The 27,096-nt window shown below is 41.8% G+C and overlaps 1 protein-coding gene and 1 long non-coding RNA gene across 3 annotated transcripts in view; one reads left to right on the top strand and one right to left on the bottom strand.

Moving 5' to 3' along the window:
* The window catches only part of PRKCI (protein kinase C iota), a 54,972-nt gene extending 44,198 nt beyond the window's left edge, over window positions 1-10,774 (top strand). The window contains exons 13-18 of the mRNA XM_045029668.1: window positions 1,239-1,326; window positions 3,009-3,134; window positions 3,928-4,007; window positions 5,854-5,943; window positions 6,260-6,375; window positions 7,863-10,774. Of these exons, the coding sequence (XP_044885603.1) occupies window positions 1,239-1,326; window positions 3,009-3,134; window positions 3,928-4,007; window positions 5,854-5,943; window positions 6,260-6,375; window positions 7,863-7,950 (588 nt within the window). The 3' untranslated portion in view covers window positions 7,951-10,774. The remainder of the gene's footprint in view (window positions 1-1,238; window positions 1,327-3,008; window positions 3,135-3,927; window positions 4,008-5,853; window positions 5,944-6,259; window positions 6,376-7,862) is intronic.
* On the bottom strand, window positions 222-27,021 carry LOC123377152. Of its 2 annotated transcripts, XR_006582113.1 has the most exons (6): window positions 26,964-27,021; window positions 19,028-19,107; window positions 6,955-7,044; window positions 6,244-6,400; window positions 2,731-2,776; window positions 222-558 (listed from the first exon to the last, which is right to left on the bottom strand). It is a non-coding gene; the product is annotated as an uncharacterized LOC123377152 (long non-coding RNA). The 2 variants fall into 2 exon arrangements; XR_006582112.1 differs by lacking the exon at window positions 6,244-6,400.
* Window positions 27,022-27,096: the final 75 nt, after the last annotated feature.

Here is a 27,096-nt window from a genome sequence, read left to right on the forward strand (position 1 = left end):
GTGTGACTGACCAGAGGATTGTGCTCCAATCCATTGGACGGAAATCTGGACATGGCAATCAGGGCTGTTGCCTTCAAAATCCTGAAAAAACACTACTTTTTTTTCCTTTGTGTTTTTTTCCTCAGTTGGGAAAATAAAAGGCTTTATGAAGTGAAACACAACACATACTATGACTTAACACTATGTATTTATTTATACATCAAAGGTAAAAATGCACGCACTTTCTAAAACAAAAGATAATTCCCAGTCTATTAACTAGTTAAATCTGCCACTCTTTTGTATCAGCTCTTGCATACCAGTACTTTTTCTATTTACTTGTTCAAGCAGTAGACCGTTAGTTTCACCCAAATCAATACAAATGTGCTAAAAGCGCACTCTGATGCTGAACTGGCTGGAGAACAGTTGCAGGTCAGAATTTTGATTTAAAAAAAGAATTCAGTGGTGGTCTGGTCAGGAACATCACTTCTACAATTTTCCACCATTTTGATGCAACCAGTTGTGATATACCATTTCTGCAAACAAAGGTTTGGGATAGGAATCTGGAATCTGTTTTAAATGCTAGAAGGAGAAAACAAACTCATTACTTTCCCTCAGCCATACTTCAACATGTTCTCCCTGTCCTGGGCTTAACTTCTGACCTTCATTGTTTGGATCAATCATGCTGACTAGTAATAGGAGGAGAAGCTTCTCTGAATTGTGTTTTGACTGTCATTTTGTGGTTTTTAGCTTTTTTTAAGATTAGATGAAGCCAGATTTCCATTGACACTGCAATTGCTTTAAATTGTTTTAGATCTGAGTTGTGCCTTGCATGCCATGAGAAAGCACTACAATCCATTATACCTAAACAGATTTCTGATTGGTAATTAAGGTATTGTTGCCTAAAACATGATTTTTAATGAACATGCATTTAACATAGTGGTTTATTGTATCTTAAACAGCTACTGTGCTATAAAGGGAATATATCATTTCATTCTTTGACCATTATTAGAAAACAGTGAATGTAGACAGGTGCAGTGAAGACATAGCTTTTCTTAGTGCACTGTACACTCTGCATACAGATCTATTTTTGTTTAAGAAATATAGTGCTTTGCATGCAGATTACATGCATAAGTCTAGTAATTTATTTTGGTATGGGTCACTTCACAAAGTATAGTTGTTTTATAATGTGACAGCAAGTAGAAGGAATTTTTAGCAAATGGTGTAAAACTTTTCCCCTCTGTTTTCTTTTCCTTTTTTAGGAAGGATTAAGGCCTGGAGACACAACCAGTACTTTCTGTGGAACTCCCAACTATATTGCTCCTGAGATTTTGCGAGGAGAAGATTATGGTAATTTGATTTCAGTGCTGTCATAAAATACTTGAGCTGTAATGCATTTCTGTTAAAACTTGCTTGTAAAATGATTTGTGGAAGAAAATAAGAATCACCATACTAGATCAGACCCATGGTCCAGCTAGTCCACTATTCTGTCTCCAGCAGTGGTCAGCACTAGATGGGGCAAAATACCTCATTTTATGCAGATATGGGATAGTCTGTTCCCCCCCCCCCATTAGGTAGTGGTTTAATCCCTTATAATTAGCATTAAACCCTGAAGCATGAGGTTTTAATATCTTCCACAGTTTATTAACATTAGCTATTATAACTTTGGATTGTTATCCATATAAATGTCCAGTCAGTCCCTTTTCAATCTCGTTAACTTCTTGGCCTCAGTGACATTTTGTGACAGAGTTCCATAGTTTAGTTATGCATTTTGGGCGGGAGGGGGGATTCAGTTTTGAATTTGCCACCCTTTCATTTCATAGAATATTCTCTTGTTGTGTCATGAGACAAGGAACAGAAACTCCTAATCTACCTTCTCTATACTATCCATTATGTATTTTCATCACGTCTCATTTTATTCATCTCTCTTCTAAGGTAAAGAATCTATTCTTCTCTGGGTCTGAGATAAATTTGCCTCTCTCCTATCTCTGTGGTAAATCATCCGTTAGCTTAGAACTCGATCATTTGTTCCCTTTTTCCCTGTAGCTCTCTCTCTTCTAACTCTAAGTATTGGGTCGCAGATACTATCAAGTAAACAGGTACTTAAGCATTTTAAAATGCTTTATCCATATAAACATGAAGAAAATGTATCTAGTGACCTGTAATAGCTATTAAAATGTATACAAACACAGTATGTACAAGTTCTATTGTAGGTGTAACTTTTTTTCAGGATTAATTTGGCCACTTTTAGTTATACAAATGCAAAAGGGTATTTTGCTAGTTGCAGACAGTTCTGGAACATTGCATTACTTGGGTCTTATATTTCTGGCAAAAGCCTGAGGCTCACCCTATGACCTATCATAGTTGCGTTCCTTCCAGAAGAGGGAGGTGGCTTAGTATTGTCTTCAGAACTAGTTAGGTGTGCTTAATTTTCAGTGACACAAGGCCCTTCCTCTTTTCTGCCAGATTCTCCCCAGGCTAAGCAGACTATCTTTATAGCAGTCCTAGCCTTGAGGAGAATCAAGATACTAGAACTGTTAATTGATCCCTGTCTTCAGCAGTGAACAATAGAACGTGTGATGTCACCTGCATAAATAACAATTTTTATTTATTGCAGTGTTTGACACTAATAACTGTGTAGTCTTCCACCAAAAAATGCTGTTAATACACAGCTGAGATTGTTTTTTTTATTCCCCCTTAAATACTAAAATTTCTATTTAAACTTATTTAAACTTGAGAGGTTCCAGCACCAACCTTTTAAGTCTCCATTCCTTCTCCTTCCCGAGTACTGCCTTCCATCCTGCACATAATGAACAAGAGGACTCCTATTGCCATTGTCACACCCACCTTAAACGTACAGTAGTCTTTAGGTCATAACTTGACCATTGCATGCCTTTCTGACAGTCAAGATATCTGATTATTCATTAGTAAAATATACCTTGTTCTTCATATAGTTAGCACTGATACTTATTAAAATAAGTCCTCTCTGATAAAATAGCTTATATTCTGATTTGTATTCTTTAAAATCCTAGGCTTCAGTGTTGACTGGTGGGCATTAGGTGTACTTATGTTTGAAATGATGGCTGGCAGATCCCCATTTGATATTGTCGGAAGCTCCGATAACCCCGATCAGAACACAGAAGATTATCTCTTTCAAGGTGAGTAGTGGTGAGGTTTTAACGTACAATAGATTCTGCTTATTGGCAATCCTTTGGCTGACAGCAGAAAGTTACCATTATCTGGCAGTTGCCAAAAAGAAGTTAGGTTTGCAGGGCTGCAGTTGGAAGCACTGGAACGTGCCTTCCCTGGCTGCAGCCCTGCAAATCTGTCTGTGGGGAGTATGGGTGTAGCTCAGATGCCAGGGCTTTCCCTGGGGAGGGAAGGCCGTGGCTAGGGCAGCAGTGGGGGTGCTGGAGGGCCACTGTTCTGCACAGTACCTGTCTCCACTGCTGTCCTGCCCACAGTCTCCTCTCCCAGTCCGCAGCACTGGGTCTCTGACAGGGTTGTGGATGTGGGCATCTCTGCCCCTTATCTCCTGTGCAATCCCTAGGCACAGGCAGTTTGCGGGACTGCAACCAGGAAAGGAAGCACTGGTACATGGCAGCACCAGCTGCTGGCAGAGTTTTTGGGGTTGCTGCCAGGAAAGGCACCTTCCAGTGCTTCCTTCCTGGCTGTAGCCCCACAAATCTGCCTGTGGCTGTGGCCTTTCTACCCCCACCCCACCCAAAAAACAAAAATATTCAGTAAGTGGCATGCCATTGCCAGTATCCAAATCCTATTAACATTAATTAATGGATGGGATTGACTCCAGGAGGTTGTTTATACTGGGGTTGCTATTAAGCGGCATCCACTTTATTTAGTGTGTTGTTTTCTCTACAAAACATTGTTTTACAAAGAGAAGAAACTTTAACCATAAAAAGTGCTGATGTCTTAAATTCTCTATTCTTCTAGTCATTTTGGAAAAACAAATCCGTATTCCACGATCCCTTTCTGTTAAAGCAGCAAGTGTTCTAAAAAGTTTTCTTAACAAGGTAAGAGCTAAAGCCCTATATTTGGACTAAGGTTTTCAAGAGCTCCCATTGTCAACTTACATTTTACAAGGGTATAACTGAAATTAAAATTGCCCCTAAACTGAAGCTCAGCAGACAAGGTCTGAGCCTGGGATGGGCTATTCTAAAACAGAAATCTTAATAGATGGAACTGACATGTTTGGCTTTTTTTATTAATTGTTTTTAAAACCTGAAACTTTGCAGATATTCAGACCTAATGGGTAAACCACAAAATAAAAGGCCTAGAAATGCACAGAATGGCCATATTGACCAGGCATTGGGGAAACAGATGTTTTTACTATTATTTTTGAAACATCGCTTCTGAAATTCTCTGGTACTTTATGGTCTGCTAGATCATAATTATTCTGAATGGTTGGAAGTAGGTGGACTTTGTGTCTGTGGAATTTTGCATTGAAACAGAATTGCCAGAATATTTCAGAAGGGAGCTTCTAAGAGATCACTTAAGGCTTATTTCAGAACAAAATGCCTCACCCCATGGTAGTTAGTGAAGGACTTGAATGCTTGTTTCTGGGCTTGACAAACTTCACTTTCAAATGTGACGACAAAGTCTATCTCATTTGGAGATAGACTTTGTCCAATGGAGGTAAGTGCTGCCCGGCGGGAGGCTGCACCCAAACTCCCATCCCTGATCCCCCTCCTGAGCCAGCACCCCAAGTCCCAGCCCTGACCCCCGCGAGCCCACACCGTGCACCCCAACACTCTGCCCCATCCCAGAGCTCCCTCTTTCACCCAAACTCCCTCTTAGAGCTTGCACCCTTCACCCCCTCCTTCACCCCAGCCCAGAGCCCCCTCCCACACTGCAAACTCCTCAGCCAGAGTGCCCCCCCCGAACCCCAACCCCCTGCCCCAGCCCGGTGAAGGTGAGTGAGGGTGGGTGGGGTGGGGCTTTGGGGAAGGGGCGGGGCCTCAGGGAAGGGGCGGGGGAGATCCTGGGTTGCCCTTAGATTCAAAAAGTGATCTTGGGCATAAAAAGGTTGGAGACCACTGTGCTCTAGCATTGCTGCAGCTGACCTACAACTAACCCACAGATTTGTTCACAAACTAGGCTTGTTAGGATTGCTTCATTTAAATTTGGAGTATTACCAACTCATCTGAGCTATGGACGTTTTGTTATACAAAAATGGCTGTGGAAAACTAGAAGAAAAACACACCTTGATCCTGACTTTTGGTCTTCCTTTTTTTTTTAAATCTTTTTGTTTAAATTATTAATATTTCAGTGGTATTACATTGGAGGTAGCCATCCTTAACAGTACCCAACTAAGCACTACTTGACTTAAGTAATGAAGCATTTTTCAGGGGTTGCTATTATCCTTTGAAGTTCCATTGTCCATCTCTTTCCCTCCTCCTGTCCTATTACACTTGCTGTAGCATGGTTGTCTCTGAGCCGGGGAAGTCTATAGGAGACTCCCAGTGAAACCAGCAATATAATCTTCCATCAGTTAACTTTATCTGTAAGCTGGGGTCTTCTAATGGGATTGTCAGACATTCTCCACCTATGAAAATTCCCAAATTAAACCCAGTTGTGACCTGGGTCCCAAGCATGCAATATATTTTAATGTTTGCACATCTTAACTAAAAAAAAAAAAAAGGGGGGGGGGGAGAGGCGTGTAACTAAATGCAGAAGCTTGTAACTGAATTACAGCGTATATTAGGCAATTCTTATTTCTGAAGGCAGAGTAATGCACCTTACAGCTTTGACATGAGTGTGTCTTATGAAATCTATAATGAGTAACTTTATCATTGTGTGCTAGAGATCACACATTCTCCAAATGATTTTTCACTTTGAAACATTTTCATTCTTCCATAGGATCCAAAGGAGCGTTTAGGCTGCCATCCTCAAACAGGATTTGCAGATATTCAGGGACATCCATTCTTCCGCAATGTTGATTGGGATCTGGTATGTAAACACTGATGGGTTTGTTCTGTTATATGCGGTATAACCCTGATAGCTTGTCTTAACTGAAAGTTAAAAGGGATGCCAAATTTGATAACTTCATAATTTTTTAAACTATACTGTGAAGAGAGGATGTAGATTCCATTAACCCTTTTACACACAGTAACCATAGAAATGTAATTAATTAATTTGCTGGAATATTTGTAAGAGGTACAAACGAGAAACTTAAGTAATCTTTTCAGAACTCAGTTCTTTTTTTAAACATAAATATAATCTCTGTGATAGGCTGTTACTCATACTTACTTTAAATTATTTATAGATGGAACAAAAACAGGTGGTTCCTCCATTTAAACCAAATATATCAGGTGAATTTGGTCTGGATAACTTTGATTCCCAGTTCACTAATGAACCTGTCCAGCTCACTCCAGATGATGAGTAAGTAACTCAAACTTAAGAAAACCTTTTTTAAAAAAGTTAGTAAATTATAAAGGTGCAAAGAGACATTTTGCTAACACAAGCACAGGTGCTGACTTTCCAGTGTGCTGGGGGGTGCTCGACCCCTGGCTCTGCCCTAGACCCTGCCCCAATTCCACCCTTTCCTCCAAGGCCCTGCCCCTGCCCCCTCCCCCAGCACGTTGCTCCCTCACTCCTTCCCCTCCCTCCCAAAACCTCCTGCATGCCCTGAAACACTGATCATGGTGGGGAGGGAGGGAGGAGGAGGTACTGATCAGCAGGTCCTGCTGGTGGGCCACAAACACTGACGGAGGCAGGGAAGGAGCTGATGGGGGGGCTGCCAGTGAGAGCTCAGCAGCCACTGAGTAGGTGCTTATGAATACAAGCCATAATTTGCAGTATGGTCCATCTTTTAAAACCAAGATTTTGGGGTAGTTTTAATTTCATCATTTGATTTCTTGGGACGCTGCCGTCTAAGAATTTGTCTCTCAAACACTCTTGGTATTTGACAGGAAAAAAGGGTGGTGTTTTTTTTTCCAGTCGTGTTAGATGTAGAGTTACCTTAACAGGATTGAAAAGTCCCATTCAGATGCTGGTTAACTCAGATGAAGCTGACAGTGTAGCTTAGACTTCCCTGCTGTCCAGTAGGGCCTCTTTATTTTAGGAGCTTGAGGGCTTTCTATAGTATTTAATGAAATAACTTTGGAACATTATGCATGAGTAACTTGTAAGCACTATCAGCTGATACAAATGTTCCATAATGATTATTGTTCAAATATTGAGGACGTCTTAAAGACTGACAGCCTGACTCTCCCCTCACACTTATTGTAAATAAGTATCTTGCTTGAGATAGTTAAGTGAAGATACTACTCCTCTCATGAGTGTAACTAATTTCTTAATTTTTTAAGACACCATCCATTCTAGAAGGGTTTAACCTAGCAGACCTAGGAAGAGAGCACTGTGCCAGAAGGACTTAAGGGAAGGAGTAGCAAAGTCAGCTCTCCTAAATGGAGCCAGCCTCATACCTTTTTTCCTTCAAGTTTGGAACACCATCTCTGTATGCAGTGTCCAGCCCCCACCTCTCTTTGGTAAAGAGCAGGGACAGCAGCAGCCACTGGGAGGGCAGAACATGGTTTGAAGCCAGAAGTAACTTTGTGTTTAGAGGCTGGCAGAGAACTAAGTTAGTGTGAGACAATTTTGCTGCACTGAGATTGAGTGGCTGGGCCTACTTTGGTGCCTGGATGAAGATCAGAACAGGGCTGTTGCCTGTGCTCGCTTCCCTGCAACTTCTTGACTCCAGTTCCTCAGAGGACTATGAAATAATGTTCTCCTTTGGGTTCTAAAGTTTAAGACCAACTCTTTATGCTTTAGTTTCTTAATCCTTTTTATACAACTTTGATATTCTGAGCAATATTGCAAGGAGCAATTTTGTGTTAACGCAAGATACTAACTAGTTTTTATTTTAACAGTGATATTGTGAAGAAGATTGACCAATCTGAATTTGAAGGCTTTGAATATATTAATCCTCTTTTGATGTCCGCTGAGGAATGTGTCTGATCTTTCGTTTCTGGACTGTGCCATATATTGCATCTATCACTTGTTTTCTGCATGGATAAACAACTTGCCATTTGATTGCACTTGTATCAAATGAAAAATATTTTACCCTTGCCACCAGCTGTGGAGTCAGAGATTTTTAATCTTGATTGTTACAACTTGCTATCATGCTGAACTTTTTGTTAGGTTGCAAAAAAAATGGAAATGTTAACCTACCAGCAATCTTGCCAAAGTCTAATTTTAATATAGAAGCAGCCATTGGTTGCTAACTCTCAGCTAGTGGATTTTTCGGTTTAAACTGCTGTAAGTAATGTAGCTGTCTGCTTAGAGAAAAATCCTCTTACTGCTTTAAGAGCATGTGTTGCATTAGGGCACATAATGAAACAGCATTAAAAGCCATTAATACTTGCATTTTAACAGCAAGACTGACAAGACTTCTAAAGCCTCTCTCCTCCAACCGTGCTATGTACACTGATCTTTCCACGTTTACAGTTGAACCTGTAGTGTTTTCCCCATACACTCAAATGACAGTAGGACAGCAGTTCTTTAAAGTGGGTAGAGCGAAGGAGAGTGGCTGCGTTCTTGGACTACGGAACATTGATTCTGTTCCAAGAGAAGATAATGCACATGTAATTGAATGAATAGATTCCACTCCTGAGCTACTTCTGATTGATAACCGGGGGTAACGCACACACTTTGGTATGTGAAAAGCGAGTGCCTTTCCAAGCCTGTCCCTTTCAGCAAGGGCTGTAAGTGATGTAAAGTATCAGTTTAAATGAGTGGAACTCACTTTATACTTTTTTTGAAAGGAAAAAAATCTGCATAGAGCATTCTTTTTAGCAGAAATGGGCAGCTAATATTCAAGAATGTAGGACCTCATGCTATTTATTCCTTAAGTTTTGGTAGATCTGAAATGGTTATCTTACAGCTACAGCTTAGCTAAGGAGAAAACAGTAAAATTAATAGAATCTTATTGCCATGCTGTTGGAAAAGCATTCCATCTTCCCAGTGGAAAAGAGTGCATGTTTTTTATTCGTGTAACCCAGTATCTGAAAAGTGGAAGGGCTAGCCACAGTGACTCCTGAACTTTTTTTGGTGTTTTTCAATTATGAATAATCTCTTCCAAATCTTAGGTCTCCACAATGGACTCGAACTAACTGGCAGAAAAATTGGAATAAATTAAAGTAATTTAAACAAGAAGTGACTTGATCGGAAGTGAGACTCTTATAAATGTCCATATGGATAGCTAAATACTCAAATTATTTTTTTGAATCTTTGAGGGATATATTGGCTGAAGAGATGCCAGATATATTTTATACTTGATTTTAAAACATTTGTAAGGAAAAGGGATGTTAAGAGACATTGAGTCAAATCTATATAAATTCTCCTATAAAAGGCTTAAGCTAAACTGCTAAGTATTAGTAAAAGCAGACTTAATAGAACACTATTCTGAAAACACAACATACCTTAGGGCTTGTCTACACTGTGCTGGCAAAGCACATTGGGGGTGTGATTTGTAGAGTGCACTAATATTCTGCACTGTGTACACCCTGCTGGCGTGCTCCAAAAGGTACCTAGTTTGCATTGATGTAGTTGCAAGAGCCATGTAGACAAGCCTTTAGCAAGAGTTACCTAAGGTTAATGAGCTTCCCCTCTGCTGCTGTTTTCCCTTGAACGCTATAGTGCATTGACACTATAATTTCAGTTTTGGTGTTGTGAATTCTCTTCATTTGTATACTTAAACTGTTTCGGACACTGACTTAGTAGCTTTAATAAAAGAGATTGACACTACTTGGTACATGCCCATAGTACAGTACCTAGGCCACTTTTGTTTACAAGATACATTGTAGGACTAATATTTAAAAAAATATATTAGGCTACATTTTCAAAACTGACAAGCTGTTTTGGGTGCCTCAACTTTTGGGAAATACTGAGTTTGCCCCCTCCCTCCCCTCTCCCCCCCGCCCAAAGTCTCATGAAAATAATGTTCCTGTAAGGTGTCTCAAATTGGGCCCTTAAAATCAGAAGCTGCTTTTTAGGCTTTAATCTATTTAAATCTTAAAGGGTTTTTTTCACTACACAATTTGGGATAATCTTGAAGTATTTAGCCTTTGACTTGTGAAGTCTGGAATAGAAGTCTGGAATTTGTTGGTATTAAACTCAGGCTGCTATCAATAAGGAATGAACTGAGCTCTGTACAGTGACTTAAATTCATAGGATATCCAGTGCAAAACAGTTTTATGTAGGGAAGTGTATTTTCAGATTTTCATCGTATACATAAAGATAAATGGAATTCTCACTTTGAAGTTTTTGTGCTTGATGCAAAAACATTTTTTATAGATAATGTTACAGAAGATACACCTTTTTATTTATGTATTTTAACCTTAAGATCTGCCTTCTGTTTTAGTATCAACTTAGTTAACAAAAAAGTGATAAATATTTTAAACAATTGTCACTGCAAGTCTTTTTACTTTCTCTTCTAAACTCTAAGTGCCATGACATTAACTGTTAATTTTTTTAAGTTGTTAAATGTGTAGTGACTGTCTTTGCATATTTAGCAGGGAAATCAGGCATGGACAGTCAAGTACAGTAGGTTATTATATCTTGTAAAGAAACTGTCTACATCAGGATCATGATGTGTTTATGTGGTGTAACCTCATTTTTGTATACAAATTGGATTCTGGGTGCTCTTCCAGTTTAATACTGTTGCTACTGTATTTTTCTGCTTCACCTAGAACACTATTTTGAACATTATACTGTAATCATTTCCTGTATTTGTGCACACACTTTTTTTTTACTTGTCTTTAAATAAAAAATTTATATTAGGGCTCTGAATATTGTATTAACACTAGTATAACTCGAGGGATGATGGATAGTTTCATGTAACTGGATTGTATGCTGTAGTTGGAACCTCTCTATAGTTTTATCCAAGTCTCTTCTGCAAGCAGTCCCACAGCACACTGACTTGCATTTCAGAATTATGTAGCCATAAACCTTCACCCAGGGCAATCCTGAAATAGTGACCCAACAAAAGAATCAAGTTTGTGTGCAAAAGGAAGGAGCAAGGCTTAGGAGTACTTAGAGTGATACTAGCCAGTGAATGAGCTGCTGGCATATATGACAGGTTTGGGATAAAATTTTGACACTTTCTGATTTGAAATAGCACTGTAAAGAATGGGATACGTTTGTAGCTCTCATATGGAGATAATGTAGCAACTGTAACCAAACAATTGATTAGTGCTGTTTACAAAAGGGATAGCTCAGTGGTTTGAGCATTGGCCTGCTAAACCCAGGGTTGTGAGCTCAATCCTTGAGGAGGCCACTTAGGGATCTGGGGCAAAAATTGGTCCTGCTAGTGAAGGCAGGGGGCTGGACTCAATGACCTTTCAAGGTCCCTTCCAGTTCTAGGAGATTGGTATATCTCCAATTATTACCTTTAAGATATTATGGCAAGGATATTGTGTTTTTTAAGACTGCCAGATCATATTCAGTTCAGCCCAATTGTGTGCTTGGGTACATCCAAGGGCACCGCAAACAGGTTTCATTCTGCTACAAGGAAAACATCTTTTTCTGGTTTCTATGTGGACTATGTTGCAGTAAGGCCCTTGGAAGATTTTACTTCTCCCTAGGTGAGTGCTGCAGCCACCTCCTACACCACCTAACTGCCTCCACTATACACCATAAAAGCAAATAGTATTCTTTCTCACCAGGAAAGCATCACATTCTCAAGATAGGTCTGACCAGCTTCTCCTAACTTGTGAGGCCAAAACATAGTCCAAGCCTATGTCCCACCTATCCTCAGAACCTGTCACTTTCCAATATTTGAAGTTGAACTTTGATGCTAGAGCATTTCCCTGAGTTTTAATGAAGGGATCAAAAGACACTTGCCCTCCTTGTGTGATCCTATGGTTGATTTCTCGAGTGTGAGGTGGTCAACCTGGGTCTTATGACCACCACGCCCTTCCCACATTATTAAATGGAAGAGGGGTTCTGCAGGGGTCCTATTGTGGAAAAAGTTGAGAATCATTGCTCTTGAATTTCTTTTTAGGTGTGATTTTGAGTTGCAATGACATCAGCTATCCAAGGATAGGTGAAACCACAGATTTTCCTGCAAAATTCTATTAACTATATTTTGCCATGACACATAACTGGTGCTGAGAACTGATGCAAGTACCAAAAAACCCCTCCGTGTTTCACATTGATCAATTCCTCCTGTCCTGGTGTCCCATCATGAAATGAGATAAAAGGATATACATCGGTATCTAAACTCAGGCTTCAATCATTTTGCTAAAAATAACTTACTGTATATGATTCACATTGAAACAACCTGACATTTTCTCCTTCACAGGTTTTTTAAAAAGTCTTTTTAGATTGTCAAATGGCTGACACAATTTTATATGTGAATTGTAACATTCTAGTTACTATAATTTATCAAATATTTAAATTGTGTGAGATTGTTACATTGCCTTCTGAGGGGTGGCTTGCAAAGAATATCAGGCTGTACGTTGGAAATGCACACAACAGAAAACAAGTAATGCAACTGTTCCAGATTTCTATTCTAGATGGACTTGTGAAGATTTGTGCATGATTTGTCCTCAGAATATTCTGTCTTCTGCATAGATATATTGGCTGTGCTGTCATTTTTCCACAGATGAGGAAATTGATCTAAATGACTTGTAAAGGAAAAATAAGCTTCTATTTATTTTTGCTGTATCTAGAGAGAAAATTCACCTACAAGTTTTGTTTACTTTAGAAATTCACATGGACTACCCTTGAATACTTCTATGGCTGATGTAGTAAGATTGACATCAAATGTCAGCACTACTAATTAAAACACATGGAATAATTAAAGTTCTCTGAGCTCAACACCTGTTTTTCAATTCAGGGCTGCATGTTCCTGCACACATTTGAGATATCCAAGAGCCCTCCACCAAGAAAGACAGATGACACTTGACCTTCCTCGTATTTCAAAGGGGAAGAAAGACATGTAGAGCAATCTTTTGGGGGACACTAACAAAATGAAAATGCATATTTTTGTCCTTTGCCTCTGTTCAATTAAATTTTATTTTTTGGCAGTTTGAGACTATGTATCAGGAAACATTAGCAAATGCTAAATTTCTCTGTAGAAAACTCCCTTTGTTCACAAATGTGCCACTTGAATGGAATCTGATTCAGAAAACAGTGTGACAAGATTTTTTTACACACTTAGCAGTTTGACAAACAGTTTTAGTATGTGTGTTAACCAGCTCACTTGAAAGATTATTTTATTTTAAGTCTTAGTACAACATTAATTGACACGTCACTTTGCAGGCAGTAATTTGGAATTAAATTTTTCACTTACGCATTAGAAATGCAAATCAGTTGTCTCACTCTCTCCCCTTCTTATTGCGTGGGTGAGAGGTATCGCCCACCCGAGACTACATTAAAGAATGTTAAAGGTGACCTGTAATGGATTTTAAAGTGTCCTTTTTTACTTTATTATATTGAAGACCTAAATTTTTGTGGGTGTGCTCTGCTTATTTTTATTTTAGAAATAGCAGGAATGTCATCTCTTGCCTTTATGGCTTTTGTAGGACCTGTTGGCTATCTTAGACATGGATCCGTTATCCCACTTCAACTGAAAAGTAAACACCCCTTTCAGGCTATATTGATGCATCATAAAATACAGAAAAAATCCCCTTTATGTATTGCCTTTAAAGGTCTCACATAAAAACAAAAAAATCAGTTGAGGCTGCCTTAGACTTAAACATATCAGTATTTTGAATACCTGCGGGTGTCCAGTTTTGCATTGCACTGTAAGACTGCCTTAAATATGAGTTTTCTTAGCATCCTAAGAACTTGATTAATTTTAGTTTGCACACAAAGAGGCTAGTGGTAAAAATAAAATTCTCCTTGTTTTTTTAAAGCAACTCATGAACAAGAACTGTAGGCTAATAATGTCTTAGTTATGTAGCACCATTTGTGCCAAAACACTTTACAAACTTTTATATGTACAGGAATTAACTTACAGATAAAATGTGATGGCCAGGCTGTAACGGTATCTCCCATAAGGCTATGTGGAAATATTCTTAGAATGTGTTTTATGCTACATATGCCATGTAACATATCTCCATAAAGGTTATGTATGTATTAATCCTATTTGTATGCATGTATCATATTTGTATTCAATGTTATGAATGTTGGCTGTGTACTGGCTTGATTTCTAAATAACCTTAGTAGAGCATTTGGTCAGTTCCTGGAGAAACGAGTGTTGAAATTAAGTACCTAATCAAGAAACACTTAAAGGACAATTGATCTTGGAATGCTCCAATCCACATAAGAAGTCTACTTGAGGATGTTCAAGTTAGCATGTAAACAATGGATGTGACCTGTAAAAACTGTGTCATTCATGGACATGTGGCTTGCCCAGGTGACTCCTAAACTCCATCTTGGAGCTGGACTTTGCATAGGAGTGAGGAGAGGGTCTCCACCGACAAGAGAGAGTCTATTTAAACCCCTTGGAGACCCCTCCATTTTGTCTTCAGCTGGCTAAAGAGGGAGCCTCTCCACCTCCCAGGATATTTGAAAGAAACTGGAACAAAGGACAGTAACTACAGGGGGTGTGAGTGTTTGCTGGACCCAGGCTAAAAGGTGATTAGCCTGTAAAAGGGAGCATTCTGGAACTGGCGAGGATCTTATCTGTATTCAGTTTGATTAGACATAGATTTGCGCATTTTATTTTATTTTGCTTGGTGACTGACTTTGTTCTGCCTGTTACTACTTGGAACCACTTAAATCCTACTTTCTGTATTTAATAAAATCACTTTTACTTATTAATTAACTCAGAGTATGTATTAATACCTGGGGAGCAAACAACTGTGCATATCTCTATCTGTTATAGAGGGTGAACAATATGAGCTTACCCTGTATAAAGCTTATGCAGGGTAAAACAGATTTATTTGGGTTTAGACCCCATTGGGAGTTGGGCATCTGAGTGTTAAAGACAGGAACACTTCTGGGACCCCAGCACCCTGTCTTGCTGAGCCAGACAGGCCTGTCTGCTCCAACAAAGACCCAGGGTCTTAATTACTTGCCCCAAAGCTGCTTTCAGGTAAACCTGCAGCTTTGGGGCAAGTAATTAAGACCCTGGGTCTTTGTTGGAGCAGACAGGCCTGTCTGGCTCAGCAAGACAGGGTGCTGGGGTCCCAGGCTGGCAGGGAAAGGAAGGGGCAGATGTAGTCTTGGGACATCAGGTGGCAGCTCCCAGGGGGTTTCTGTGATCTAACCCATCACACAGGCATCCAAGTGAACTGTACAATAGGATAGAAGGCTAGAGAAGTTTTGGACAAGGTCAGCACATGCTAACACTTAAAAATTCATGCAAACTAATGTCCAGGCAGGACAGTTCCCATACTCAGTATCCTTCAGGCTCAGCCCCAAAGACGGGTAGATCCAAAATGTTTCTAGTTGATATAATCCATTGCTATGGCCCTGAATCCCTACATGTTACATGAACACACAGTATTAGTACTATTTCAAAGTTCCCTCCATAGATCTAATTAGTGTCCTAGCCATAAGAATTTACCTAATGAAGAGAAATAAAAAAATTAAATGGGGATGATCTCCATCTTTTAAAAATGCTTTGAGATCATTAGATGCTTTATAAGTGAAAGGTGGTGGAAGTAGTATTTCAGTGTTTTCCTTTCTCTGCCACTTTTTCTGAATTCTGTTTTTCTTTTGTCAGCTTACATTCACTTCACTTAGGAAGGAAGAATCATGCACACAGCTACAAGATGGGGTATAAGTGGCTAGGTGGTAATACTGGGATCTGGGGCTTATAGTGGATCACAAATTGAATGAGAGTCAACAATGTAATACAGTTATGGAAAAGAATAATATTGTGGGGTATATTAACAGCTATATGTAAGGCATGGGAGATAATTGTCCTCTTCTAGTCTGCACTGGTGAGGCCTCAGCTACGGTATTTTGTTGAATTCTGGGCACCACACTTTAGGAAAGATATGTCCAGAGGAGACCAACAAAAATGATAAAAGGTTTAGAAAACCTGACTTATGAGGAAAGGTTAAAAAAACTGGTCATGTTTAGTTTTGACAGAAGACTCAAGGGGCACCTGACAAATCTTCAAGTATGTTAAGGGCTGTTCTAAAAAGGACTGATCAATTGTTCTCTATGTCCACTGATGGTAGGACAAGAACTTATTTGGCTTAATCTGCGGCAAGGGAGATTTAGGATAGATATTAGGAAAAACTTTCCAACTATAACGTTAGTTAAACTCTGGAATAGGCTTCCAAAGGAGGTTGTGGAATCCCCATCATTGGATGTTTTTTAAAACAGGTTGGACAAACACCTATCAAGTATGGTCTAGGCTTACTTGGTCCTGCCACAGTTCAGGGGGCTGGACTTGATTTCTTCAGGTTCCTTCCAGCCCTGTGTTTTTATGATTCACATCCCATGCTGCTTTCATATTTAACCTTTTCTTCAGCCAGTCCCTAACATACTCTTAGTTAGAGAATATGACTTCTTACTGCCATGATTATAAACACACAATTGTTTAAGAATGTGTGTTCTGATGTGTGTACTACTGCCCTCTACTGGAAACAATATGTCTAAGCTGTTTCTGCCTAGATTCCCTCTATAGCATGAGTTAATCTTGCTACTTTATTTCACTGGTGGCTGCAGTTGGGAGCAGAGGGAGAGGAAGCGGGTTGATCCAAAAGCCATCTTGAATTCTGTCCTCAATGTTTTCCTATACAGCTATCTGATCTTGGTGTCCATTTTTATTGGTGTCCATTACTCCAGTTATTCATTAGATGCAGTGACCTTTCTGAACACTTTTTAAAATGCCTGCTATAAGGATGCCCCTTTCCTATATGGGTTTGTAAAGAAACTTTAGTTGCAATAGTCATCCCCAGTAACCTAATTACTGGTATTATTTGGAATTAAAAACTTTTAAATTTCAGTGGTAACAGTTTTAACAAAAATCTGTGCAACTTCAGTTTTGGAGATGCATTCTTTGGAACTTCACTAATTCTTAAACTTTTCCCTTGGGCACCGTAGGCGTATGCACAACAGATTCATGACTGCCACATTCCTGTCATCAGATACAGCACTGACGGATGCTATAGAAAATCCCCAAACAGATTGTGCAAACTCTTAAATTTTCCTGCTTTGTGGAATATTTTCCCTGCTGCAGGTAAAAACTAAACCTATGGAACAGTGGTAGGCAACCTGCAGGCTGCACATGGCCCACCAGGGTAATCCACTGGTGGGCTGCCAGATAAGTTTGTTCACATTTGTATGACTGCCTGCAGTTCCCAGTGGCGCAGTTCGCCGTTTCCTGTCAATGGGAGCTGCGGGAAGTGGAGCAGACTGCAGGGACATACTGGCTGCCGCTTGCGGCAGCTCCCATTGGCCAGGAACGGTGAACCGTGGCCACAGGGAGCTGCAGGCAGCCGTGCAAATGTAAACAATCTGGCAGCCTGCCAGCAGACTACTCTGACGTGCTGCGTGCAGGCCGCAGGTTGCTCCCCATTGCTATAAGTACCAAACATGTAGGTGTATACTGTGCCTCAAAATTTTAAGTCTCCTGGTCTTCTTACCACTTAAGCCGTATCTTCGGTTATTTATTCAGTGTCCTATCATTTTCTAGGAGTTGGTGTGGGACCACATCTGCAGTAATGTTATAGTGTTGCTCTGTCTTACTTGGGTTGTTGTTAAGCTTCTGTATGGTTATCCATGCTTTCTTACTGTTGTGGGTCATGTCCACACACTCAGTGAGATTCTGCCATAACTTGTGTTTTTCCTCCTTTAGTGCAGAGACCAGTTCTACACCTGTGATGGTAACTTCAGCGAATGGGTCTGCTTCAAACTTCTGCTTGTATTTTGCATAGCAGGCCAATAACTCTTATATTAGGCAAATAATTTGTTTTGTGGCCTTGTGGAATATGCTTCTTCAAGACAATGCACACAGCATTGACAAACTGGTCATATTTTTCTGGCATTGTTTTGATCTCTCTTAGAATGGCTTCTAGGTCATTGGTGAAACCCTTCTATTCCAGTTTCTTAAAATTAAAGCAGCATTGGAATGGTACTGGGCATTGATCTGGATGGTGATAAGCCAGTGCTGTGAATGCAGAATCGGACCCAGACTAAGTTTGTTACACACTATGTATGTTGTTGCTGACAAATGCCAAATGAGAATTGAAGCCCCATTTCCATCACCTACAATTGAAATAACCAGAGAGCTTAGGGTTGTGAATTAAGCTCAAGTGGCATCCATCTGCCCATGATTCAACTAGTTCACCATTTTCATCAGTTACGTTATAGCCCCATTTGATGCTGTGACTTAGTCACTGATGATCACCTGGTGTTTTGTCATGTTTGATGTTATGTGGGGTAGCAAACCTGAAGCTGGAAAAGAATGCAATGGAGCCAAAGAATTTCAGACCTATATCACTACTGTCACTGCTACAAACTGTACAAGTGTCTCATCCTAAATTGTCTATCAGCACTCATTGAAAATCACCTAATCCCTGAGCAAGCTGGATTTCCCCAGGCAAATCATGCACTGGTCAAATGCTGAACATCACTCAATACATCGAATATGGCTTTGAAAAGATATGATAACTGCTGCCATGTTTATCAACCTATCAGCAGCATACAACATGGTAAGTCACCAAAGGCTCCTCACTAAAATATACAATATGACAAAAGATCACCACCTTGTAAGACTGATACAATCTCTGCTAGAGAACCAAAGTTTTCACGTCAAAGTATTTGGGAAGCATATCCAATGACAGCAACAGAAAAATGGCCTACCACAAAGAAGTGCACTCTCGCCAATACTCTTCAACAGTTATATGAATGATCACTCAATCCACCTCAACACAAGAAGTTTTATCTATGCCGACAACTTGTATGTCACTGTCCAAGCCAAGGATCTTGCCCAGTTTGAAGCTATGTTAACACTGGCACTGTCTGGGGTCTCAGTTTATTACACCAAGACTCAATCACACACCAACCCAGTCAAAACACAGAGTCTCTTCCATTTTTAGAATCATGAGGCCAATAGACAACTCACCATCATTTGGAATAGGGTGTCACTTTCCCTCTGTTGGAATCCAATCTACCTTGGAGCGACGCTAGACCACTCTTGCTCCTCTAAGGCACATGTGGAGAAGACAAAAGGCAAAATTAGTGCCCACAAAAACATACTTAGGAAGCTTGCAAATTCAAAATGGGAAACCAACACAACAACACTAAGAGCCACCACATGTGCACTTTGCTATTTTATGGCCAAATACACATCTGGTGTCAGAAAGATTGGCTCATGCAAAGCAGTTCGGCCCTGCCCTGCATGATAGCTGCTACTACATCACAGGATGTCTAAAACCAATGAACATGAACAGCTTTGATGTGCTTGCTGGAATCGCTCCACTGGATATCAGGAGATTGGTCACAAGCAAAGATTGAAGGTACCAGACATCTGTTACATTACCAACCTTATTATCACTTAGCTTTTCTTGAGACAGCACTCTTGTGATTGCTAAGTACTAGTGTTATGGTGGGATGTATGTTTCCTCCCTTCTCTACCCTACCCCCATTTCTCCTTCACGGGCCCATTGCTTCAGCCCTTATTCATGTGAATGTAATGCAGAACACACGGGTGGGATCACAGTAGTGAGCTCCAAACCAGGATGTCTGGCTCTAAAAGCATGAGCCTATACTACCTATACCAAAAGATTGAGTTTTGTTAGCTCAAAGGCTAGAAAAACTCCTACATTTCTTTGGGATCTAGCCACTAGAAGTGGAACTGAGTGCCAGATTTTATATACACGAGGAATATTTAGTCTCATTGACTTCACTGGGACATAAAGAGGAGTTTCATTTAGTTTTGGATATGCCCCTTCCCTACAAAAAGTACATCTCCTTCTCCCCGTCCCATATTCTCTCTTCTTTACCCTCTTCCCCCCCCATATTTCATCAGTTTTGTCACCTTCCTCTTAGAAACTCTCATGGCAGCCCTTCAAAGCTGCAGTAGTCAGTTTGGCTCTCCTTTTGGTGGTGGTCTCTTCTCTCCTACAATGTGGTCTTCAAAGCTACATCAGTCTCCTGAGCTCTACACTGACCAGGGCCCCGGGGCTCTTCAGAACTGCCATAGCTGCTTCACCTGCATCTCAGCTGTCCTTGGAACAGCTCAATTCACTTCTGGTGGCGGCTCGACAAGTTCCCGAGTACACCAAGGATGAGAATTACCCACACATGTATTGGCTGAAGGATCAGTCCCTGACTTCTGACTTCTTTGCTGTTTTTCTCTGCTCTTTTCCTTCAGAGTTTTCTTCTATCTTTCACACTATTTCTTTACCTATTATTATGATGTGTATCTTCCTCTCCCTGAGAATTCTTCTCTTATGTTGTTTCCCTTCTCCTTCTGAGGTAGGTCTAAGGAAAGTTGGTTGCTGGCAAGGGAGCAGTGTTGTGCAAAATGGTGCTCACATGTGACAAAGAAGAAACCATCCCCACAATAGGTATAATATCCTGTAAGTTTTCTATTCTTGTCAGAAAGTGGATGCTTCTCTCAGTAATGATGCATGTGGAGAACACTGAGGTTCACATGGAGAATTGCAAATGGGATTTTTGTGTATTTCAGTTTGCAAGTACATCTCATTGACTTTTGTTTTTTACTGATACTTGAAGAAGGGCTAATATGACCTATAGCCAGTTGGGAAGCAGCAACTCAGACACTGGTGTCTAGCCATTCTGGTTCCATACCTGGTTGGCTTCTAATGTTGCTGGGATAGTCCTGCAGTGCTTTCACATTGGCAAATCTGGATAATTTCAATTTGCTATGCATTCTATTTCTGTTATCTAATATTAAAAGTCCTTCCCTGCCCCCTTCACAGGAAGAAAAAAATATTACAAGCTCAAACATTTTACTATATTAATTAAATTGTCTCTTTGGGCAATGATAGACTCAGCATTTCTTTGACTACTTTAAGCCCCCTGACACTTTCAATTATGCTAGTTTTTTAGCCTGCAGCAAAACAGTATTACTCAGGCCTGTGTATATATGCTCTTCCTCTACTGGCTCCTGTACTGAGCACATATATTTCTACAGCACCTCCTGCTTTCCCAAGGAAACAGTCCAAGAGAGGTGTAGCTTCACATAGTGTAGGCGAAGGTAGATAGGGGTATATCAGTCTATTGTGCATATACTTACATCTTCTGCTTGTGTTCTTCCACCACAATCGTAGATTTTTCTAGTGTTGGGCACATGGTATGGTTCAGTCTATAGCCCTGGTGAGATCTTCCATGGTGCACAATTCCTCCAGGAGCTGGCAGACCAACAGAGTTCCATGGTGTGTGTTTCACTGCTATCATGTTTCTAGGTTGTTGGAATAGCCCCGCTTCTGCATATTGGCTTTTTGACCTGCCAACTCTTGTTCAGAGGTGATTTAAACATCTCCAGGTTGACAAATCCCTCTCCTCATGTGCAGGAAGGCGTTCTGCAACATCAATGTGCATTTTAAAATCCTCGTTGAGTATTTTGAGACATGTGCACTACATTTCCAGTTGTGTAGGTGTTGGTTATGTTTTAAGTGGTTTTGTTGCAGCTAGGAAGATTTTCTGTGATTTCAGGTTACTAATCAGGTGGATGAACAAACAAGAAGAAGTTAAAAGGACAAAAAATGATGAGTGTATTCAGTGGCTGTTTTCTGCACTACAGAGGTAAGAGGTTTTGGTAAGTTTTCTTCATTTCTCTTACACACATGGAATGGAAGGAATTCACCCCATGAAAAAGGGAAACTCTTTTTGGAAGCATTCAAATGTTTGTGGAATGAATCTGTTTCAAACATGGACGGTTGGATGCACATAATATTCAATAATTTGGAGGTTTAAATCCTTTGGCAAAGTTAAGGCTTTGCTTTGGCACCTCTTCAACCATAACTTGCTGGCAAGTTAAAAAAGTATGGATTGGATGAATGGACTATAAGGTGGATAGAAAGCTGGCTAGATTGTTGGGCTGAATGGGGAGTGATCAACGGCTCGATGTCTAGCTGGCAGCCGGTATCAAGTGGAATGCCCCAGGGGTCCATCCTAGGGCCTGTTTTGTTCAATGTCTTTATTAATGATCTGGATGATGGGATACATTGCACTCTCAGCAAATTCGTGGATGACACTAAGCTGACATTAAAGTAGATATGCTGGAGGGTAGGGATAGGGTCCAGAGTGAACTAGACAAATTGGAGAATTGGGCCAAAAGAAATCTGATGAGGCTCAAAAAGGACAAGTGCAGAGTCCTGCACTTAGGATGGAAGAATCCTATGCACTGTTACAGGCTGGGGCAGGGACGGCTCCAGACCCCAGCGCGGCAAGCACGTGCGTGGGGCGGCCCTTTCCCGGGGGGGCGGCAGGCTGGGCTGGCGGACCTGCCGCAGTCATGCCTGCGGGAGGTCCACCGGAGCCCCGGGACGACCGGACCTGCCGCAGGCATGACTGCGGAGGGGGCACTCGTCCCGCGGCTCCAGTGGACCTCCCGCAGGCATGACTGCGGACGGTTCGCTGGTCCCGCGGCTTGGCTGGACCTCCCGCAGGCATGCCTGCGGCAGCTCAAGCAGAGCCACCGGACCTGCGAACCGTCCGCAGCTGCGGGATGTCCAGCCGAGCCGCGCGACCAGCGGACCCTCTGCAGTCATGCCCGCGGGAGGTCTGCTGCTCCCGCGGCTCCGGGGCGCCTCCTGCGCATGACTGCTTGGGGCGGCCAAAAAGGTAGAGCCGCCCCTGGGCTGGGGACTGACTTGCTAAGCAGCAGTTCTGCAGAAAAGGACATGGGGATTACAGTGCATGAGAAGCTGGATATGAGTCAGCAGTGTGCCCTTGTTGCCAAGAAGGCTAATGGCATATTGGGCTGCATTAGTAGGAGTATTGCCAGCAGATCGAGGGAAGTGATTATTCCCCTCTATTTGGCACTGGTGAGGCCACATCTGAAGTATTGCGTCCAGTTTTTGTCCCCGAAGGATGTGGACAAATTGGAGATAGTCCAGCAGAGAGCAATGAAAATGATCGGGGCTGAGGCACATGACTTAGGAGAGGCTGAGGGAACTGGGCTTGTTTAGTGTGCAGAAGAGACGAGTGAGGGGGAATTTGATAGCAGCCTTCAACTACCCGAAGGGGGGTTCCAAAGAGGATGGAGCTCGGCTGTTCTCAGTGGTGACAGATGACAGAACAAGGAGCAATGGTCTCAGGTTGCAGTGGGAAGGTCTAGCTTGGATATTAGGAAACACTACAGGACAGGAGATGAGTTTAGAAGTTGCCTCCCACTCCTGGCCTGTTGATGGAGGGGTGGATATAGGGAGTTTCCTGCCAGGGAGCTATGTTCACCTGGCTCATGAATTACAAGTTTCCACAGGATGAGGTGAGCTTGAAGTATCTGCTTAAAGGATAGCCTTGTCCTTTATAAAAAAACAGGTCTTCTATGCAGTTTGAGGCAGGGCCTAATTTGCCATTTCCCTGTATCTTCCCCCCATCCACAAGGCTTGTTACCCTGTCAAAGAAAGCTATTAGGTTCATTTGACACTATTTGTTTTTGACAAATCCATGTTACTGACTGTTACTTATCACCTTATTATCTCTGAGATGTCTGCAAATTGATTGCTTAATTATTTGCTCCATTATCTTTCCAGGTACTGAAGTTAAGAGGACTGGTCTGTAATTCCCTGGGTTGTCCTCATTCCCCTTTTCATAGATTGGCACTATATTTGCCCTTTCCCAGTCCTCTGGACTCTCACCCATCTTCCATGACTTTTTGAAGATAATTGCTAATGGCTCAGATATCTCCTCAGTCAGCTCCTTGAGTATTCTAAGATGTATTTCATCAGGCCTGGGTAACTTGAAAATATCTAACTTTGTTTAATGGCAGGTCTACAATACTGCTTATGTTGATATAAGTTATGTCACTCAGAGGTGTGAAAAAGCCATCCCCCTGAGCGACGTAAATTACAACAACCTAAGCGCTGTCCACATGAGTGATATGTCGGAGATGGAGTAATTATGCTGATGGGAGGGCTCTCTCCTATCAGCACAGAGCATCATCACCAGAAGCACTACAGCGGCACAGCTGCATCAGTGCAGTTATGCCAATGTAGCACTTCTAGTACAGACTATCCCTAAGTAATTTTTAAAGTATTCTTTCCCTATTTCCTGGCATTCATTAAGTTAGATGTTCAATTGCTACTAAAATTTTTGGTGCAAACTGAAACAAAAAGTCATTTGGCACTTCAGCCATTTCCACATTTTCTATTATTGTTTCCCCGCCTCATTGAGTAATAGGCCTACCCTGTCCTTGGTCTTCCTCTTGCTACTAATGTACCGTATTTTCCGCACTATAAGGCGCACCGGATTATAAGGCGCAGTCTCAATTACGGGATCTATTTCTGTACTTAACCCATACATAAGGCGCACCGTATTATAAGGCGCATGCTAAAACATACGGTCTACAAAAAAAGGTAACGGTGTTCATAGTGTAGTAAAAAGGTAACGGAAGCAAAACAGTGAGTTTAGTTGAACTTTATTCTACTATTTAACAATACACTCACATTATTTTTTAATCAATCTTCTCCCACAAATCCATCAAAGTCATTGATGTTGAATTCTTTCGCAGCTGCTCTATTCCCATTTACAACCGCGTAACTGATAGCCTGTAGTTTGAATTGTGCCTCGTAAGCATGTCTCTTCACTGGTGCCATTTTCGGGGGGCCTTAGACAAACAAATGTTGTTTTGCAGCATACCGGTAGTATACCTACCGGAGGAGTGGAGAAGGTAAACGTACGTACTGTACGTATTACGTAATGTTCTCTGATTGGTTTATCGCTGCCAGCGTACATAGTTTACGTATTACGTCCCTGTGTCAGCGAAAAATGGTCCGACAGTCAATCAAGCAAAGCGCTTACCAAAGTCGCACAACAACATTTTTACAGATTTTGGAACTCAGTGCACACATAAGGCGCACCGGATTATAAGACGCACGGCCAATTTTTGAGAAAATTTAAGGCTCTTAGGTGCGCCTTATAGTGCGGAAAATACGGTATTTTTAGAATGTTTTCTTGTTACTCTTTATATCTCTAAGTAGTTTAATCTTGTTTTGTGTCTTGGTCTTTCTAATTTTGTCCCTATGTACTTATTTTTTTATATTCATCCTTTGTAATTTGACCTATTTTCCACTTTTTGTAAGATTCTCTTTTGAGAATCATTGAAGATCTCCTGGTTAAGCCAGGGTGGTCTCTTGCCATACTTCCTATCTTTCCTAGTTTGCTCTCGTGCCCTTTTCTCTTTGAAAAACTGCCAACTCTCTTGAACCGTTTTTCCCCTTAGACTTGCTTCCCAAGGGATCTTACCTACCAGCTCCCTGAGTTTTCTATGTCTGCCTTCTGAAATCCATTTTCTCTATTGTGCTGTTTTCCCTCCTACCATTCCTTAGTATAATGAACTCTATCATTTCATGATTACTTTTACCTAAGCTGCCTTCCACTTTCAAATTCTCCCATTTTTGTTAAAAGCAAATCTAGAACAGCTTCTTCCCTACTGGCTTTCTTTACCTTCTGAAGTAAAAAATTGTCTCCAGTACATCTTGGTTGGATAATCTGTGCCCTGTTGTGTTATTTTCCCAACAGAGGTCTACATAGTTGAAGTCCCCCATCATCACCAAGTCCTGTGCTTTGGATGATTTTGTTAGTTGTTTATAAAAAGCCTCATCCACCTCCTCTTCCTGGGTAGGTGGTCTGTAGTAGACCCCTACCGTGACATCACCCTTGTTTTTTACCTTTTATCCTTACCCAGAGACTTTCAACAAGTGTCTCCTATTTCCATCTCACCCTCAGTCCAAGTGTATACATTTTTTATATATAAGGCAACACCTCCTCTCTTTTTTCCCCCAGTCTGTCCTTCCTGGGCAAGCTTTATCCTTGTATACCAATAATCCAGTCATGTATATTATCCCACCAACTCTCTGGGATGCCAACTATGTCATTCATGTTTATCAACTAGCACGTCTAGTTCTTTCTGATTATGCCCCATACTTCTTGCATTAGTATATAGACATCTAAGATACTGATTTGATTTCCCCCGTGTTCTCTCTTCTCTCCCCCTTATCCCTGCTGTAATGGCCCATGCTCCCCCCAGATTCCGACGCTTCACCCAGGTCTTCATGTTTGTCTCATAATGGAAGAAAAGGAGAGCTGCATTGTATGTGGGGGGGAAGTAAGGAGGGGTCTCTTTGGTAGAGGGGAAGCATCTCTGTGAGGAGGGCCCTGGAAGGGCTTCTGGCTGCTTGTTGCCATGAGCAGTGGGGAGGGAGATGGGCTTTGTTTAGGAGTCAGAGGGAAGGTCACTGGGTGGGGAGACTCTCTATGGTGAAGTAGGAATAGGCGCTCTGCGAAATAATGGGGGTCTTTGTGAAGGCGGACTCTCTGGACGGAAACACCTGGGGGAAGGGACTCTATGTGGGAGGTCGTCTCCCTGGGGGTGTTGCTGAGAAGTGAGATATCTGTGAGGTGAGTCTCTAGGTGGGGGAAGGTTGAGACCTTCTCTGTGGGGTGAGGGGCTTCTGAGGGAGGGTAGGGCTTGAGAAGGGGGTCTCTGTGGAGGCAGGGGCTTACTGAGCAGTGGGAGGTGAGGGTGAGGTGCTCTGGGAGCGAGGGAGGAGGAGGGCAGAAGGCCACCCTGGGGGATCGATTCACTGTGTGGCAGGAACCCCTGAGAGACCCATGAGGAATGAGGAGTCCCTGTGGGAGGATGGGGGTTCCTCACAGTAGGGGGGGGGGCTCGGGGAGCATGGGGCTCTCATGGAAGGAGTGGGATCTCTGCCAAGGAGGGGGAGGGTGTGCGAGCGTGGGGGGGTCTCAGAAGGGGGTGTGGGCCCTGTGAGGGGTTGGGGGGGGTCCCCGTGGGATCTTTCTCGGAAGGGGCGGGGTCTCTCAGGGGTGAGGGGATCCCCACAGGGAGCGCTGAGGTCACTCACGGAAGTGGGGTGGGTCCCTGGGGGAGCGCGGGGTTCTCTCAGGGAAGGGCCCAGGGCTCACGGGAGGGCGCGTGGGGGGGCGCGTGGGGAAAGCGCTGCGCACGGGGGCGGGGAGACGGGGGAGGAGGGACGC

Source organism: Mauremys mutica, chromosome 9 (genome assembly GCF_020497125.1).
Source record: "Mauremys mutica isolate MM-2020 ecotype Southern chromosome 9, ASM2049712v1, whole genome shotgun sequence".
NCBI lineage: Eukaryota > Metazoa > Chordata > Testudines > Geoemydidae > Mauremys > Mauremys mutica.